This window comes from Glandiceps talaboti, chromosome 12 (genome assembly GCF_964340395.1).
Source record: "Glandiceps talaboti chromosome 12, keGlaTala1.1, whole genome shotgun sequence".
Lineage (NCBI taxonomy): Eukaryota > Metazoa > Hemichordata > Enteropneusta > Spengelidae > Glandiceps > Glandiceps talaboti.
In genome coordinates, this window is record NC_135560.1 from 15,618,556 (window position 1) to 15,632,749 (window position 14,194).

Here is a 14,194-nt window from a genome sequence, read left to right on the forward strand (position 1 = left end):
AATTAACAGTAATATTTTAAAATTTATTTCCATGGTGAATTCTAAGTTAATTTTCGATTACGTTAAGTTGATATTTATTGCTACGTAAGCTGTTAGTGTATTTCAGGTAGTAAAATAACATATGCTAGGTTCTCTTCTATCCGACATGAACAGTTAAGGTAAGGTTGTTTTAGTTACTGAGGTAGGAACCTGTGTGACTATATAATTTCATTTCATTTTAACTCTATATAATTTTCAGAAATATGTTTTAAAAAACAATATTTCATTTGAAAGATAAATATGGAATATCAATTTTGATGAAACATTACTCCAGTTACTACAACAAGACAAATTGTTCTGTCGTCTGCAGTACATAGGACAGAACAATTTATCTTGTTGTAGAGTCTGCAGTTCATACTAGACTGTACAAATTACATTGCCATGGGCATCCACCCCTATAAAATTCCCTTTGTGAAAAGGGATAATAAACATGCCCATAACAGCTAATCCTTCAGGTTAGAGACAATCACACAATGTCACACAAGCTCAATAAATGAACTCTGTTCCTTTAGCCCCCCCAACATTCACAAATGCAACACTGACATGTTTATATATGATGTACTCCCATGGTGCAAAATGTAGCAGTTACACCAATAGAGTCGATGTAATGTAAAACATGATGGTACAGACACATTAAAATACTACTGGAAACCCCAGGACTGTATCTCACATTAGAAGTAAATATTAATCAACTTATATGAACATATCAGTAGTAAATACAGAACCTGTTATCATTGAAGGCGTGAAAGTGTTCGAAATTTGGTTAGAAGGGCGAAAATGAAGTTTGCCGATCGCATTGATTCCAGACCCCGCCTAAACAAAGTTTACTAATTGAGCTTGTGTGACATTGTGTGATTGTCTCTTCGGCATAGACTTATCAGAAAGACTTATGGCACTCGACTGGTGAGTAAAATGTCTACACAAAGTTAAAAAAACAATGGCGATCAACGCCATTGAACGCAGAGGTTGACAAAACACAGATCATTATACAAAGTACTGCACATGATATAAAGTAATCTTTTTAAAAGTTGCCTGATAAATCCCTGTGATATGCTAAATGAGATGAAGAATTTCGATGGAATAAATCTTGCCAGTCGACATCTTTATCTATTTAGTGAGGTGTCCAACACAACAACCAAATATCCATATATATTTGAAGAAAAAAGGAGACTCATTGTTTTCAAAATTAATATTCAAAATATGTTTTTTAAGTTTCAAAAGATACTGAAAATGAATGGTGCAGTTAATGTCAATGCAAGACAATGGCTACTTGAGTCTCAAACAGCCATGTTACTCTGTACAACAGGCTACATATTCCAGGCTACAAATAGCCATGCTATACCTGTAGAACAGGACAGTATGGATTCCAGGCTACAGATAGCCATGCTATACCGTAGAACAGGACAGCATGGATTCCTGGCAACAAATAGCCATGCTATACTGTAGAACAGGACAGCATGGATTCCAGGCTACAAATAGCCATGCTATACTTTAGAACAGGACAACATGGTTTCCAGGCTACAAATAGCCATGCTATACTGTAGAACAGGACAGTATGGATTCCAGGCTACAAATAGCCATGCTATACTGTAGAACAGGACAGTATGGATTCCAGGCTACAAATAGCCATGCTATACTGTACAACAGGACAGTATGGATTTCAGGCCACAAACAGCTATGCTATACTGTAGTACAGAACAGCATGGACTCCAGGCTACAAACAGCCATGTTATACTGATGAAACCAATGTAATAGCCCCCTCCAGGCAGTGCCAGGTGAGAGCTTAGGTATTTATAGACCCAATGATCCCACTGTTCTTGTCTTGAAGTAAAGGTTCTCTTTCTGGGTCTGTCATTGATTCAGTTCTTGAACCAGCTATAGTGTGTAGTTTTTTACGATCTGTAGTGAAAATAGATGACAAAACTGGAGGTGAGACACTAGCCTGCTTACATTGCAATCTGTAATTCAGTCTCACTAACCACATGAATTGCTAGCAACGTCAAACAATTAAATGTTACTTTGAAAAATCACATACTCAAACTAATTGGTTTGAAAAAAAAATGCACTCAAACTGATTGGTCGCACATGGAAAGTGATAACGTACGTCAGCCGAATTCACCATATTCAAATGAAATCGATGTAATTTATATATAGCAAAGAGTATGTAAATATCTACAAGCAGGCATGCTGCCATTGGGGGCATGGCTAAATTAATCATTGGCCATTATTAGCATTACAAGTGCCAGTGGTTTGTGAGGCAAGTATTGTGAGACAGATTGTGATGTAAACAGACTAATGAGACACTGAAAAAAGAAGAAGCAATCACACAAGGACTTTATTAACATACTTCTTGCTTATTTTGAGGTTTTGTATGTAAATGTATAAACCATTTAAATTAATGGTATCAGACACTTAACACAACTATTGAATATAATGCATGATAAGACATACACAACAAATTAAACACTAAATGTTTAATCTTCCCCTAATATATATTAACTAAATGAACAGCCAACCAATCACTAATCAACCAACCATCCAATCAACTTACTAGCTAGACCATCCAACCAAACTCCAACAAACAACCATTTAACCATCCATCCAACCAACCATCCATCAAACTAACCACCCAGTCAACCTACTAGCTAGGCCATGGAACCAACCAACCAACCAACCAACCACCCAAACATCCATCCAACAAACCAACCAATAAACTAACCAACAAATGCATATATAAGCCCGCTATTCCTCCTATTTCAGTTGGCCAAAACAACCAAACAACCAAACACACAATTACATGGACTAAAGCTTACCTCCCCATCTTCTTCCAATGGTTTGTGGCCATATAATAAACAGTATTATAATGGCTAGTACTGCAAAACCACCAGGTACAAACACCATGATGTTTTTATAAAACCACTTGCACTCCTTACAACAGGTTCTGTAAAACAATCATATAACAGACTGAATTTGCATTCATACGATAGCCTTACTAACCAACTAGCCGACCATTTGATCAAACCAACCAACCAACCAACCAACCAACCAACCAACCAACCAACCATCCAACCAATAAAAATAATAATAAAGTAGACTTATGGAGCACCTAATCTCTGCAAGCAGAGCTCGAGGCGCAGAAATGGAAAATTACTGTATGGTTAGAGGAAATATGGATTCACACACACTGGATACTAGGCAATTGAAGAAGGCTGAGACTAATGTTTAAAGAGATAGGTCTTGAGAGAACGACAGAAGGATATGAGACTTGGAGTGACGAAGAGCGAAGAAGTAGGGCCAATGTGAGAGAAAGATCTCTCGTCAAATATACAATGCTTTGTTTTCCTGGATTACTACCACTTTGATTTTTGTTCTGGTAAATGTTTTACTTACATGCATGGTTGTAAATTTTGGATTAATGTGACCGCAATACCATTAGAGAGTTTATCTGTAAAACTCATGGCTCCATAAACAAAGGCACCACTTTGCTGTAAACATGAAAGAGTATAATCACAAACTCACATCATTAAAAAAATATATATTTTGCCAGTGGCACAACAGCATACTGATAGCAACTGTCATTTTTTCCTGCTGACAGCAACAAACAATTTACATCCTTCAAATACTAGATTTAAATTACATAACAATAAAAGTTCGTCCCATCACATTTTATTATACCATATTTCGATGAAGAATATAGAAAGTAGGCTAGCAACATATATGTGTCATTCTGAAAACTGGTACATGATATTTCAGAAGACAACCCTTCATAGTTATTTTTATAAGTACATTGTATTAGGGTTTTCAGACATATCTGTTCCCAAACAGCACGCCTAGTGGCCAAACTGTCTATTCTTTTGTCTTTCACATAACTGACTACATAGTTTTGTGGGAACACGCAAGTGCTAATAAAGATAAGACTGCTTACAGTGTCATCTGCTATGAGGTCAGCTGTCATTGATAGTGAGGTCACGAGTACCGTTGATCCGCCAGCACCAAGCAGCACAGCTGATATGTAAATGAAGTTACCAATGGTTTTAAACCAGAGTGAGCCACAACCGGCTATGACTAGAATAGCACCCAGTAGGTAGGTCACCTGATAGACAAAAAGTTGACAAATTGATCAAATCTGAGTGACAGAAAATGAAACAAATTGCGAAAAATGTCTTATAATAACGCTATCAGTGCAAAGATCAAAGACTGAAGTTTCTTGCAAATGTTGTGTCCTTGGCCCTTGTCATGACTAACAACAGAAGAGAAATGGATCAAATAACAAAGCAGATGAGAGCCCACCAAACACTACACACTGTTGCATTTATTAAAAAAAATGTACACACAATTTTGTAAACGTTTTGTAATGATGCAATCACCATATGCTAATTGAAACAGAACACTAGTTTGGTCGATTAATTTATTACTGAGTGGCTATACCCACTAATTTTCACAAAACATGCTCCACATAATTGAAGACAGAACATTAGTTTGGTCAATCACCCAGTCGCTACACCCCCTAAGGTTTATAAACCATACTCCATAAACAAACAAACCTTGTTCTTTATCTATTACTAATGCCAGGGCTGCTAAAAATAAAGTCTGGACAACAATATCTACATTATCAGTACTTGTTTTCTGTTAGGTCAAATACTACATGTCAAAGGTCAAAGGTGAATTGACTATGTCATCCATTCACAGCAACCTACTTTTGTAGTGTCGATATGGATGAGAAGATTCGGTATTTAATTTTGGATTTTGGATTTATAAAACAGTTTTATCATGGCTTCCTACTTTTAAATAATGTAAAACAGCACATGCCAAGTCTTTGTTTGTAACGCCATACATTTGAGTAACAACCAAGGACTTAGTCTATGTTGTTTTTTCAAATAGGAAGCCATGATAAAATTGCTCTATAAATTATTAAAAATCCAAAATAAATACCTAATCCTCATCCATATGGCCACTTTAAGTTGATAATAGTTTCCTATACACAAGTCGTGCCCACCAATAAGTCAAAATTAGTTCTGTCTTTCATCTTCGCATCCTAAACAACGTGACAATAAACTGCTTCCTACTCTAAGTTTTAGAACCAAGGTAACAAGGGAAAATCTTTGTGAACAAACATAAATTTTTCTTAAAAATCAAAAATCAAAACAAATGTAAATATCTTTAACTTACTTTTCTGCCAGCATATTTGTTGACCAATTTCATCAAAAAAGATGTGAAAAATCCACTAATATAGACTATGAGAGGAATGATTGCTATCTTATCCTAGAAAAAAGTGAAAGAAAAATAAGTGATTGCCATTTGCTCAAAATACCATATATTGCACAACAAAACAGATGAGCATACATTAATATGATGTGACACCTTTGTGCCAGGTTTGAATACAATGGGATATTGCATGTCAGAGAAGTGACTTATGAAAGCACACAAAGTGACTTATGGGAATTGACTGGAAACTGTTGTTAACCCTTTCATGACTAGAGACGAGTTTTAAATAATATGGGGACCCAATTTATATGAATATTTTCATAATTACAATAATATTACTTCATTTGGAACTAACATTTCTTTAATTCCAGTCTAAAATGAAGTTGATATATGCCAAAAACTTACATAAAACAAGAATTTTGTCCAAACAATTTTGGCGGGAATGTTTTCAGTATTGAAGGGGTTAAACAGGCTGTCAACTGTTCCTATTGTTATTGTAATTGCCTAACATTGACAATACAAGCAGGTGACAATATGTTTAGCAGAAATTCCCTAGCAATGCTGCATGTCACTTCCACCTTAGTTTGGATGGATGTCAACTCTGTACTGATAAGTGAAAGCAGACAAAAACACAGATTTTCAACATCCAAGTTCTTAATGAACATAGCGAATTCACACAGTCTCCTTTCCCCACATTTCACAATCCAATATGGCTGCCAAATGTTGTATAAACCAATGGAAGAATAAATGATCATTGATTTTCTTGAAAACGCGATTTATGAACCCTCAAATATTTTCATCATTACAAGAGCAACAGGAGCTAAGCTTCCAAATAGCAAAGTTTGCTGAAATTTAAAGAATTCTCATTTTCAGAGAAATTGGTCCCAGAGAGGCGAATAATTATTATACTGTTTCTTACCTTTCCAAGTTGAAGGGAATCTGTTAAATACATCGGTATGTAGACCTGAGAGACGTTGACCATCAATCTTGTACACATATAGAGTAGAGCAATCTGAAATGAAAATTCACACACATTTAGGAAACCGTCATAACCAGTATTCTACCTACACTTGTTCCCATGTGAGATTAACCAAACCTGTTGTCCTATTTCTGGATAAACACAGATGATGTTTGCTACCCTGAAAATCTGACATTTAGGAACTATTGATGTCACAGAACCACATGACGTGTGAGTAAAAGTGTGGCATACTCAGGGTATGTGAACAAATGCTTGCAGTGCTTTATGTAGCTGCTGTACTTTCATGAGTGTAGTGAGTGAAAGTGCATTTGTTTGTGTTTATCTTAGAAAACTGAAGGCTCAATTAGCAGAGTAATTACACTAAAAATTTTGATTTACTTACCAAATAAAACTGAGGTTCTTTTAACCAGTCCTTCCACAGCATAATTTTTCTCTCTTGATACATCGTACTATTTCCCTGATTTGTATCGTTAGCATTATTTTTCTTTTCTTTTGTGCCAACGTGAAATATAAATGAAAAGCAAGCTCCAATGCCGATAACTGTAAATGCCAATTTCTGTTGTAATTAAAGCATAACGAACATTATTTAGTCACACATTGCCAGCAAAGTGCTAGAAATATCGCACATTTATACACCCTGGCACTGAGAAAATATAAAAACTGAGTGATCCTTCCGAGCTACCTGAGGAGTATCAAGACATTACTGCTAATAACTGTGTAGTAATAAATCTTTTCACATTATTGATCACGTCCTACTAGGTACCCATTTATTCAGTTTAGTGAATATGAAATTTTCACTGCCTTTAAGTCGACAGGATTACTCCTTCACTGTAACTACCATGTCCTCTCAGATATCCAGTTATAGAGCTGGGAAATACTTGTCCCTAAGCACACAGGACTCAATAAAATTCTTCACATAACAATCCCATCCTACCCGGTTCCCATTTATAGTGTTTATAGTTATGGCAACAAAACCACAACTGCCAATGTTTTGACCAAGTATCAAAATGGATCACATTTGAATGCTATCATTCGTAGGCAAAAGAGCATACGCAATAACGGTTCTGGTGACCAAAAATATTCACCAGTTTGTACATCACTAAAATAACATGCTACGACTCCAAAATCAAAAGAAACTGAGCATCAAACTTCCTAATGTCTATAATCGGCTGTTCATACTGCCACCTTGTGGTCAGCTGCAACTATGGAATTCGTAATTCTGATGAAGATTACCGACCTGGTGAGATTGAAAGTATAACACTCATTGCTAAGCTGATCGAACCACGGTATTCATTCATCTGTTCTATTACCTCATCAAAATCTGTGATTACATCCTTGACAGACAGGAAGTGATTGAAATATATCAACAAATGTACATATTTACCCTAAATTCTGGTACATCATCTGGTGTAAGTTGAGAGTCGTCAACATCATCACTAGTTTTGGAAGGTGTCATAGTACTTGTAATATCTAATAACAACCATGTTATAGCATATACACATATATTAGACGCCACTGTGAAAGCATACCTGTATATGAGGAAAAATATTTCATTCAGTATGACAGATTTTAATACCAAATTGCGCTGCATGAAAGGTTGGGCATTTTCCACTGAGTTCCATATACGTGACGGTCACACAAAGGAATTGCAGCAAATTCCAGAATCACTGTAATTCAGTTGTGTGACTGTCATGTATACTGTACAGAACCAGAAACGCCACAGTTTCATGCAGTGTTAAGGACTTTTTAAAACAAATTTCCAATCAGAAAGAACAGAAGAAAACATGCAAACCAGTTACAAGACATTAGTTAAAGCCTTACTGTGCTAACTTTTCGTTTATATTTGTTATTTTTCTAAAACATATACCAAATCTTTACTTGAAATTACACATGTACCTGTGTGTTACTTGGTGATGGCATTCAATAGGGAACTTGCAATCGACATTGAGCATGCTCAGACGCATAGGACTATGGGATTATCTGCGGTTATCGTAATACCTAATCTGGAGCTAGTGACAAAATTAACCTCCCACAATTGTCAGGGTAATTATGAATTGATTATTTGTGGTTACAGACAATGTAACAGTATTGTTTACAATTCTATTTGACTAGTATTTATTATCACATTTCCCATGATGCAACATTCAACATGGCGGGTTTGCAAGCTCCCTATTCAACTTTGATACTGTCATTGGTTAAATGATAAACATGACGTTATAACAGCATATGGGTATAAACTTTGAACTCGTGACCATATGACCTCATCGCTGATTTGGTTACTTACCTGATAGCATTCAATTCAACTCTGGTACTTTCATTACTGGTTAATTCCGGTATAAGAGACAAATGTGAGATCTGAGTTGAAGCCCAACCAAACTGAAATATGACAACAAACGGTGCATAGTATATAAATTTGGCCCAGTCCGACGAACCCTCGCATGTTATACAAGGGTTAAAGAGAAACGGAAAGCTAACTGCCACACATATGACACCTATGAATGAAAGTTTAGAAAAAAACAAAACAAAAACATTTTGATTATTTTAACCCCAAAAATTAAATAAAATTTTGGAATATCTGTTTGCTGTCTAGTAGATGACTGAACTTTGTGAATTTGTGACACTGTTGCTATAGTAATCTCATCTGTGTCAGTTTCAAATTGAGCCCGTTATTAGTTGGGAAATCATCCACAGAAATTGACTGGTTGCAAAGTTTTTTAACGGAAATAAGTGCAGTGGATGATACAGACTTGATTTTTTTTCAAGAGTCAGATGTGCATATTGTGATCGATTAACACTATCTTGTAATCCTTTCATTTTCAAGTTCACCTTGTATGTTCATTTCATAATCTTTCACCTGTGTTCATCTCATTACATCATCACTGACCAATCACATTCACACGTCTTTCATCTTACATTCTCTTCTGTCTATCAGAGAGACTCAAGTTAAAAGCACATAAGCAACTTTCAAGTTCCACTGAAATTTAGTCAAGGCCTGCATGCAGAGAGATGTTAACTATACAATATGTTTTCCAGGTAAATAACACTGATACTTTGAACAACAACTACTGCAATCTGACTTGTGTGTAAGGGTAGTCACAATGACATAAAGAGTGCAACCTTTCACGTGACTTAATAGTTGACTATATAATGTCACTTTCAAATGAACTACTTCGTTGTATTTGCACCTACTGTCTATGGAGAAGACAAAAATGCACATAAAAAATGTAATGATTTGAAAATGCGCATGAAAGTGATATTGTTTTGAAAATGACCTGTCTTCATTCAGAAACGGTATCGTGCTAACACTCAAAAATGCAATACTTTGAAATGAACATATTTGACCTCAGGAACGACCCCACCGATGACATAATTTGTACACTCACTTAAACCATGTTGTTATGTTTATGCACATGCAACATCATCGTTTTCGAATTGTGTTTCTGTGCAGACGGTTAAAAATGATTGTCAGCCTAAGTGTAAACACGTGAAAAACAATATTAGCATTTTTATTTTAAAAATTTCCTCATGTACCAAGCCTTAGAGTCATGACTGTCTGTGCAAAGCGATACATAAATTAATGAGAACTGAAATCAAGACCAAGAACTTACCAACAAGATGCCAAATTTTTCTTCTTCCATAGCAATGATCAATGGATGTTCTATCTGACTCGTAACCTACAAACGGTGTACATATAGCATCAGCCACTTGACCTACCAACATTAAATAGCCTGCCATGGAATTACTGTAATGAAACAAGACAAGAAATTATGCTGTGCACCAGATGCGGAACGATCTTTGATCAAAATCCCAAACTTTAAGTTTGCTTATACAGGAACACCACTCCAAGAAATAAGGTATACTACCTCCTGTCTCAAAACAGATTACCCCCCCCCCCCCCCCCCCCCCCCCCGGTAGATGGTTGACTGCCGTGATATGAAATCCTTACCTGAAGTTTAAAACACTGTGAAAATAAATAAGAAGGTAACTGAACCACATTGAGGCACATAAATCGTTCTGTACATGTCCAACACCATAGGCGTAACGCCGGATGATTGATATGTCTCCGGGAGGCATACTGCAAGCCTTATTTGGTCCTAAGCCTGGAAGACTATTTTCGAAATATCACACCTGTCGTCACTAAAAGCTGAAATACAAAAATAAAAAAATACTTAGTCATTCTCGCATGTTATGTTCAACAGGAAAAGTTTTGTTCTTATGTAACAGGATATTGATCAATACTTTTGGCCTTGAATGGTTTAACATTTTAAAATAACCCCCTTATGACATAGATGAACTACATGCAAACCAGGTTGAACACATTTGACCACAAAATATGGAATTTATACCCCAGTCATTCTACATAACAATATGCATATTTCTCATTCATTCAGCAGTGCTCAAAATATTAAACCACTCAAAAGTCACAATTACTCATCCCAATTTTTCATAGATTATAGTGCTTGCACAGGTCTTATTGTATTATTTCCCCATCTTTTTTTAAATCAACCGTGAAATTCTCATGACCTACAGGTTTTGCATTACAAGTAAAAATCACAAGTCTAAAATATATAGTTCATAATTCTTGGGAAACACTGGGTGAATTATTGATCTGGCCATATGTTTCCTTTCACAGAATTGTACACATATGCTCAGTTATAGAACCCTTGTTACAAAGGAATGGGGAAATATTTTACCTAGACAGTACATTAGTACATTCTGGTGTTGCAGCACAACTATATAAACTGAGTTCATTTTTTCAACAGGCATTGTCCAAAGTTCACCAAAAATGCCACTTCCAGAGATCTAACTCACACAGGTAACATTCATTAAATCACATTGTGTCACTCCCCAGAAACATCACTACTAATTTTTTTATGTATATATATTTTTTCTCTCTAAAGATTACATAAAATTTGATAATTCCATAAAAACAGTTTGCAATTGTATGTCACTCACAGTGCCATAAATTCTTTCCATATGCGATGAGGAAAGTATTGATTAATTTGACACGACAGAACAATGGACAATTTGGTCGGTGTGGACAATTCAATCAATTTGGACAATTCAATCAATGTTGATCTTTCACTAAAATAAGCACCTGTTGACCATATTGAGAAAATATTTATCGTTTCACTTCTTGAAAGTACTTCTTTTTACTGACTGACTATAAGTCTCACGGTAATATATCACAGTTGGTGTGCATTAAAATCCAATCCATTTTTCAGGAACAACTTCCTCCAAAATGAGTCATGTTGCAGGAACTTGGGCCTAAAAAATGTGAAATCAATCCCTTGAGCAGTTAGTAGCACTCACATTCACAAGTTGATATTGTGATCAGTACAAGCTGTGTACAGAACACATGTGTATCTATAAATAACACTGTGGGATTTATTCTGGAGGTATATTTTCATATTTGGCAGAATGGATTAGAAAAATATGGCAGGCTTATATTAACAAAACAGTTCAGCATGAAATTTGAGAGATTCATCGCTATCATAATTATGATGCCTGTCCTGTGCTACTCCTATGACCCCGGTTGAAGCGATTTGACTTCAGTCTCTATTCAAATTGTGGTGATGACATATATATATGCCAGTTTTTACCTAAACAAATTATGTATATCCTGTGCAAAATACGGGTTAATATATTCTAGTTTTAATCCATCCATTTTTAACGGTTTCCCTTTCCAGTTCATCCTATCTTCAATTCATACTTTTAAGTATTATACTTAAAAGTATGTGGGTGTTGTAGGTATGAGCTATTAGTCTTGTTTTCATATGTTCTGTAGACAGCATATGTATCAGCTCTAATCAGAATTTCATGAAATGGTATCTGATAGGGAGCTCCAGGTACTACCCGCTAGCACAACACGTCCTATTTTACAGACTACTGTATATTGTGTTAGGCAGGCATGGATTCATATAGCGATAACTATTACCAAATTAGTAGCATTAGTAGGACTTATACAAGCTTTGTTGGGTACAAACAGTCAAGGACAACAAGATGTTTCTTTTGTGTATAAATGTACCCTTATCAGTTTAATGTAAAGTTTGACAAATAATTTACAAGGACAAAGCAGGGCTAATGGAGGCTGCCTGTGAGTGTGACTAGATAAGGCCAGGCCTCCACATCCATACACAATAAACATTGTGGCATTGGTCAAAAGACAGTAAATATTAGAATTACATTGAATGTTCAAATTTCAGATTCATATAAACAGACTTTACACTAATATTTGATTCAATTCCCTTATGGGAAATTTTTGTTGGATATATTATCAATTTGTAAGCTTTTACATATAACACCATATGTTTTATACCAGAAATCTATATTGCATTGTTATCTACGCATTTGATGATTACACAATACTTTAGTCTGCTACTGTAACGACTATTTCAATTCGTACAATATGTTATAAAGTTAACACCTAACCATATTGCATAGCAATAGATACCTATGACACATATAGGCTACCTTTGGCTGACTGTTTATATACTTTTCAAAGGTCAAGTTCGTTCAACTTTTTTCATTCTCACAAAACTAGAGCTGATATTTCTCCTGCGACACTGTGAAATATCATTGTCAAGATCTCGGGAAGGTGCCATAATTTCATAAAGAGGCTTGGTTTATGATGATGATGCATTGCTTTTTTCTTTTTTCTTTTTTTAGAAATGTAACAAAGAATAATTTGCACTGTAATTATTTCTCTAAACATGATTGAATTAACTAATCATATATTTCCTTAATTATAGAGATTGAATTTTTAGATACGTATGCAATGAAAATATTATAAATACACAAAAAACAAAACTTTTTACCAATTATTCCAGTATCCTTCTGTCGAAAAGTTATGTTTGTGGCATAAAATATATGTATAAAATCATAACATTAGTAATTATAGTATTTGGAATACATTAATTTCCACTAAATGCCCCAAACAATCGACAATGTCTCTGAAAATACTTGTGAAAACTTAATTGTCTTACACGAGTAAATGGTACATGTGTAATGGACACCCAAGTAAGGGGCGTTTTCAGAAAGTCGCCTCACGAAAAGCTCACCTTTTCAAGTAGTACGGTATATATTCACGACTCGCCTGGCCACTGACTCCTGAGTTTAATACCGTCTCTCAGGTCACATATGTACGTGTGCGTTACTTATTATATTACTACAATCGATCACCTCCGCTGACACCTGATAAACAGTAATCGGGACGATACGCTATCTTGTCTGTTGAAACATCTCGGCTTCCGCTGTCTTGTATTCCCGTATTCTGTGGATTCAGGATACGCTAAATGTCAGTGCTAATAGCCGGCGTGTATCAAAATACCTATACAGCTGTGGTAGTACGAAAAGGGTCTTCCGGTCTACGTCTCGTCTGGTTCAGTTACAAATTTACTTTCATCAGTTACGCGTGCGTGATTTCATCATGATCATGAGTTACGCATGTGACTGCTCGGGGGTGTTCCACCTATTACTAACGGATTGAACATAGTGTGGTCGTCTGAGAAAAATGCATGTCATGACATGGAACTTGGAAGTGCCACATTACTTCCATGATCATGACCTGTAATGTAAACACCGCTCGAAATGTATGCGCGTGTTCCCATCAAATCAATGAAGGACCATTGCAAATTACGATCGATCACTTTTCCATATGACAAACTTATGGCCAACTGTTTTCCACTTTTCCAAGTCGCATTCTGCTATATTTGGTGAACTTAAAGTATCCTATATTGTCAAAATCATATCCGTCAGTCATTATATCAACACCGAGGCGGTAGTCGAGGTGTTCATGTTATGGCTGACGGATATATCTTTTATACTTCAGGTAGAGTGGAGGGATCCCCATAAACTTATTTGGTTGTTAACTTCATTGCTACTTAATATCCCCTCACTTTATATTTTACAAATTGTCTCCGTTGAGAGCTACTTTCTGCTGGCCGCACTTCATTATCACAGGTCAAAAAT

General features: G+C 35.7%; 1 protein-coding gene across 1 annotated transcript; it reads right to left on the bottom strand.

Annotated features, from left to right (window-relative positions):
* Positions 1–256: 256 nt before the first annotated feature.
* Positions 257–13,621, bottom strand: LOC144443444 (major facilitator superfamily domain-containing protein 12-like). The gene is made up of 12 exons (XM_078132921.1): positions 13,285–13,621; positions 10,170–10,367; positions 9,832–9,965; positions 8,508–8,715; positions 7,608–7,752; positions 6,606–6,779; positions 6,164–6,256; positions 5,209–5,301; positions 3,965–4,132; positions 3,430–3,524; positions 2,853–2,980; positions 257–1,938 (listed from the first exon to the last, which is right to left on the bottom strand). The coding sequence occupies exons 2-12, from the start codon at positions 10,295–10,297 to the stop codon at positions 1,823–1,825; spliced, it is 1,482 nt and encodes a 493-aa protein (XP_077989047.1). The 5' UTR covers positions 10,298–10,367; positions 13,285–13,621; the 3' UTR covers positions 257–1,822.
* Between the last annotated feature and the right edge of the window lie 573 nt (positions 13,622–14,194).

What these genes read in the sequence shown, in the direction of transcription:
- LOC144443444 (XM_078132921.1), bottom strand. Translation starts at nt 10,297, where the DNA reads ATGCCTCCCGGAGACATATCAATCATCCGGCGTTACGCCTATGGTGTT. An exon ending in ATTCCCTTCAACTTGGAAAG is followed by an intron (nt 5,302 to 6,163) that starts GTAAGAAACAGT and finishes ACTTTTTTCTAG; the next exon opens with GATAAGATAGCAATCATTCC. An exon ending in ACCTCATAGCAGATGACACT is followed by an intron (nt 3,525 to 3,964) that starts GTAAGCAGTCTT and finishes TCATGTTTACAG; the next exon opens with CAAAGTGGTGCCTTTGTTTA.